The sequence below is a fragment of the Cadophora gregata genome (genome assembly GCF_030347475.1).
Source record: "Cadophora gregata isolate MNR1 chromosome Unknown scaffold_50, whole genome shotgun sequence".
NCBI lineage: Eukaryota > Fungi > Ascomycota > Leotiomycetes > Helotiales > Ploettnerulaceae > Cadophora > Cadophora gregata.
In genome coordinates, this window is record NW_026695973.1 from 1 (window position 1) to 6,028 (window position 6,028).

Below are 6,028 nucleotides of genomic sequence, written 5' to 3' on the forward strand. Positions count from 1 at the left end.
TCAGCAAGACACAATGGCCCCTAAGGAAGGATCCGTCGTGGGAGAAAGCTCCCAGACCAGTAAGAAGGAAGACAAGGTTACTCCACCCCGAGTCAACCTACCGGATACCTTCCATGGTCAACGATCCAAGCTAGGACAGTTCGTACTCCAGTACCAGATGTACCTAGCCTTCAACGGAGACAAGTTCGAGGCCGAATCCCTCAAGGTCTTGTGGATCGCCTCGTTCCTCCGCGACACTGCAGCACACTGGATCGAACCAGCCCTCAGCGACTACCTTCTCAACCGACATGTGACCGGAGCTTGCTCCACCACCATGACCGAGAAGAGTCGCGTCATCTTCCGCACCGTCGCAGGATTTACCACGGCTATCAAGGGAGTCTTCGGAGACCCCAACGAGAAAGAACAGTCCGAGAAACACCTGCTTGGCATCCGCCAACGAGGATCCGTTCACGAATACACTGCCGAGTTCCACCGTCACTCCATGCGACTGGACTGGACGGATAGTGGTTTGAAAGCCCAGTACTACAAGGGCCTAAAGGACCATATCAAAGACGAACTCTCCAGGGCCGACAAACCCGACAGCCTGGAGGAAATGATCAAAACGGCTACAACCATCGACGAACGGATCCAGGAACGACAGAAGGAAAAAAGAGGGTATTTTGCCCCTACTCAATACAGGAAGCCTCAGTTCCCGGAACGACATGGGAAGAGAGGAGGAAACTTCCAACCCCACCCCAACAATAAACGGAGTCATCATGACCCGATGGAAATGGATGGGGCCGAGAGAGGAGGCAAGGGCCAGGCTGAGAAGCAGAAACGACGAGAGAAGGGCTTGTGCTACACCTGTGGCAAGGCCGGCCACCTCGCCAGGGACTGCTCTCAGAACAAGAACGGAGGGAAAGCCCCTCCTAAAGACAAACGACAATTCGCTTTGGCCGAACGAAAGACCGAGCGCCGCGAAGCGGCAGTGCTCGAACGAGTCAGCGAGGACGACGGTTGGGAGGAAGTCCTGACCGAATCCCTCGAAAACCAGCGAATCAGTGATATAGAATCCCTGGACACCCAACAAGAAAGCCAGGTGACTAATGATCACTGGGCAGACCGGCTGCCCATCATCAACGAAAATTGGGCCCTCCGCTCTCACAACGGAGAACGACGAGTCTGGATGCACGTGGGAGATAAGCCAGACCTAGCGGAAAAGCGAAGGACTCACGATGCCCCAGAGCGAGGCCTTAGTTGCGTCGTTGTCTACCGAGACGCCGAGATCATCGTATTCCAAGAGAACACCGAGTATACAGACCAACGATCTAAAAGATACACGGCTAGCCTTGTGGAAGAACCCGAGCCTCGGGAATATGGCCAGCTAGACGACTATCTGGAAGTCAAAGATACGTGGGTCGTGACCGCAACGACTAGCGGAAAACGGTATTGGAAGCGAAGACAGCAAGTATGGGAACCCCTCCGATTCCAGAGGACGAGAGAGGAACCCATACAGAGCCAGGTCAACCTTGAGGAGGATGTCCCGTACACCCTCATCAGTTACAACCAAGGCTTAAGGAAGTGGATGGACGAGACAACGGGAGAAATCGTCGAGGAACAAAGGGATTTACCCGTAAAACCGCAGGAGTACCCCGATCACCTCGATTACCCCGAACTCGCCGCCACCGGAGAGATGGACCAACTAGTGGTCCAAGTAGAGCTGAATGGGAATACAGCTAAGGCCCTGATCGACTCAGGAGCCATGGGAAGGTTCATTCACCCACGACTGGTGGAACAACTGAACATACCCATTATACGCAACCCACGCCCTTACAGACTCACCCTATTGGATGGGAAAAACGCAGGGGTTGACGGGTGGGTGCGAGACAAAACGGCGAGCATCGAAATGAAGATGCCTGATGGTCACACGGAGTACTTATCGTTCGACGTTGTCCCAGTTGGACGACACGATATCGTCCTCGGAACCATGTGGATGAACAGCCACAACCCCAGCATCGACTGGAAAGCAAGAACGCTTACTTTTGATAGATGCAACTGTCGCCGCAGTTGACTATCCGGCGAAAGGGAGGCTAGCGCCGCCTCCTTAAGGATGACGCCGATTGACTCTACACGAGAGAGTCCGATTCCCAGCCAGAAGGAATCTGAAGGTCATCCCAGACAGAAGGATGACGTACGGGAACAGCTGCCCGTACCCTATAGGAAGTACGCAAAGATGTTCGAGGATCCACAGGACATGAGGGCATTGCCTGAACATCAACCCTGGGACCACGAGATCAACTTCAAAGAAGGGTTCATACCCATTGCAGAGAAGCTTCGCTACCATAATTACGCCACCACGAGGACGCTTGAGGAATGGCGGGAACAAGGAGTGAAGAAAGGATGGATTCGGAAGTCCAAATCACCATGCGCGGTCAACATGTTAGTCGCCAAGAAAGCAGGGGATCCTAAGGGAAGACCTTGTGGCGACTATCGCATGATCAACAATGGGACGATAAGGGACGTGTATCCTTTGCCCAATGCTCAGTACCTGCGGGACAGGCTGGCCAGAGCAACGGTATACACCAAATTGGACCAACGTAACGCGTTTAATTTGATCCGAATCAAAAGAGGGCACGAATGGAAGACGGCTTTCATCCTACCCTCAGGCTTGTGGGAACACACGGTGATGCCATTCGGACTTACGAATGCACCGGCCACATGCCAAAGGCAGAATAACGAGATTCTGAAGGACTTCATCGGAAAATTCGCAATATGCTACCTGGACGATATCCTGGTCTACTCGAGAACCATCGAGGAACACCAAGGACACGTCCTACAAGTCATGGAAGCCCTACACAAGGTAGATTCTAGACTGAAACTATCAAAGTGTGAATTCTCGGTCAAGCAGGTCACCTTCCTGGGATATGTCATAAACCCAGGACGGATGAGCATTGACCCAGAAAAGGTCAGAGCGGTGAAAGAGTGGGAGTCACCCAAGAACGTCAAGGATGTGCAATCCCAACTGGGATTTGCCAATTTTTGTCGACAGTTCATCCGAAACTACTCCAAAATCGCCGAACCGCTCACCAACCTGACCAGGAAGGGTGTCTCTTTCACCTGGACTAGCCAGTGCGAGGAAGCCTTCCAACGAATCAAGAAGGAATTCACCAAGGAACCAATCCTTTACAGTTTCGACGAGGAAAGGGAAAGCATAATCGAAACCGACGCTTCGGATACCTGTACTGGTGCAGCCCACCTACAGCGAGACGAGGAAGGCCGACTACACCCAGTCGCCTACTATTCCGAAAAAATGTCCCCAGCCGAACAAAATTACAACATATACGAGAAGGAGCTCATGGCTATCGTCAAAGCATGCAAACATTGGAAGATCTATCTGCAAGGAGCCAAGTATCCAATCATCGTCCACACCGACCATATGAATCTTCGAACCTTCACAACCACTAAGGTCTTAGACAATCGACGGTTGGCCAGGTGGGCCGAGGAACTTGCCTCTTTTGATCTTGTAATCAAGTACGTGCAAGGAAAAGACAACGCCAGAGCCGACGCCCTGAGCAGGCTGCCAGGGTACGAAGGAGACAAGGTCTACAATGAAACCGCCTTGCTCAAGGAATTGGACAATGGGGACTTAGTCCCCCACATCCGAGAAGCAGCGGCCTTAGAACTCAAGGGACCCTGGGCAGAAACACTGAAGAAAGCTCAGGAGCTCGAAAGGTCTCTCCTGAAGACCAACAACCACACCACGGTTGAGAAAGGATACGTGCGAGTAAATGGGAAGCTGTGGCTCCCGCCCAGCCTGACCAAGGAATATGTTCAGGAACAACATGGACTACCCGCACACGGACATCAAGGGGTACGAAGAACGTACCTAAGGATTTCGCGATGCTACTGGGGCGAGGGACTTCGCGCAGTAGTCAAGGAGGTAGTTGGAAATTGTGATGCCTGCATCAGGAACAAGCCAACCAGGCACGCACCTTATGGGCAGATGATCACAGTACCCATACCACCACAACCTTGGAAATCGATATCATGGGATTTTATTGGACCATTACCCATGTCCAAAGACCCGGCCACAGGAGTTAGCTATGATATGATACTGGTCATCATGGAGAGACTTACCAAATACATGAACCTAGTACCAGTCAAATCAACGCTCACGGCCGAGGACCTAGCGCAGGTATACCTTAAAGAAGTGGTCTCCAAGCGTGGAGTACCGGAAGAAATAGTGTCCGACCGGGACAAGCTGTTTACGTCCAAATTCTGGAAGGCATTGACGAGTTTCCTCGGAACCAAACGAAAACTCTCAACAGCATTTCACCCTCAGACAAATGGAGGAAATGAACGGATGAACCAAGTCGTTGAAGCATACTTGCGATGCTACATCAACTACCAACAAGATAACTGGGTAGGACTGCTGCCACTTGCAGAGTTCGCCTACAACAGCTCGACCACGGAAACAACCAACGTAACACCATTCTTCGCCAACTACGGTTACGAACCTGTCGCATACAGAGAACCCAACCTGACGGTTGAGGATAATGATGCGGCTCGCATCCAGGTCCAGAAGATTCAGGACCTACACAAGGAATTATCCCAGGAACTCCAGTTCGTAGCAGAAAGAAACGCACACTACTACAACAAAACGCGTAGCCAGGAGCCAACGCTACAGGAGGGGGATAGGGTTTATCTTTTACGGAAAAACATCAACACGCAGCGGCCAAGCGACAAATTGGACCACAAGAAATTAGGACCGTTCAAGATCAAGCAAGTCAAAGGACCTTTGAATTACGAACTCCAACTGCCGAACACGATGAAGAAGGTATTCCCAGTATTCCATATATCCTTATTGGAAAAAGCACCACCGGGCGCACCACCAGCCCCAAAAACAATCGCAGAACCCATCAATCCGCTTGAAGAATACGAAGTAGAGGAACTGCTGGATTGTCAGTACAAGTACGGTATCATCAAATACCTAGTGAAATGGAAGGATTACCCACAATCCGAGAACACTTGGGAACCTAGGTCAAACCTTCGCTGCCCGAAGCTGCTTGCCAGTTTCCATCAACGAAACCCAGGTCTGCCCAGAGCGGGTCCTCAGGGTCGAAGGGAAGGCCGACCGTCGGGTCGTAGGGGGGGTCGACGTCGCCGGAACTAGGACGTTCCGCGCCTGCCAACTCAGCACTTTTCTGTGCCTCCTCCGCCTTCCGCTTCTCCTCAGCTTCCTTTTCCAACGCTTCGAGAGCGTCGAGCTCTTCCATTGAGTTCAGCCCGGCAGCAATCATCTTCTGCCGCCTTTCGTAGAGGAAACGTTTCTGTTTCTTCAAACGAAGGATTTTCGCCATCGCCTCCTCTTCCTCGGCATCCAACTTCTCGATCTGGGAGTCAAGGGACTCCCAATCCAACGCTGTCGGCATGCGGTTCACGGTACGCACATCGCATGTCTTGTTTAGACGGGCACATCGACCACACCGAGTCAGTTTGGGATCGCGGGGCGACACACAGTCTTTGCAATTCGCATTTTCACATCTGGTACAGGGTGCCATGATTTTTCCACTCAATTCAATCTGTCGCCCAAGCGCAATATGATCGACTCTTTTGGTTGAGCGTTCGGGTGGCATGATGAAAGAAGAAGACGGCCGTGGGCAGTCGTCGATATTTCCTTAGGCATACTTAAGCGTGAGGACACGCTAGGCTGGAAGGGGGATAGTGTCACGAACCAGGCTCAGTCTTGGTACAAGTCACGGGTTGGCACCATAATACTGATGGTACTACCAAGTGGATGGCACCAGTCGGTGTTTGGTACCAAAGGGTTGATGGTACCATTGAGAGAATGGCACCAACAAGAGAATGGTACGAATTAGCGAGTAGTACCATACTCCACGCTCGTTGTCATAATAATAGTTATGTTGATCACGGTGGACATGGGTCACGTGATGTGCTAGCTTGCTAGACGGGCTTGCGGGCTTGCGCGCCCTGCAAGACGTCTTGCACGGCTTGCACAGGAAGTCGGAAGTTCTATATAACGAGTAGG

General features: G+C 51.8%; 1 protein-coding gene across 1 annotated transcript; it reads right to left on the reverse strand.

Moving 5' to 3' along the window:
- Positions 1-5,015: 5,015 nt before the first annotated feature.
- Positions 5,016-5,615, reverse strand: ONS95_011783 (uncharacterized protein; the record flags this gene model as incomplete). The annotated part of the gene is made up of 1 exon (XM_058505416.1): positions 5,016-5,615. One exon carries the CDS (start codon positions 5,613-5,615, stop codon positions 5,016-5,018), a length of 600 nt encoding a protein of 199 aa, XP_058349118.1.
- Positions 5,616-6,028: the final 413 nt, after the last annotated feature.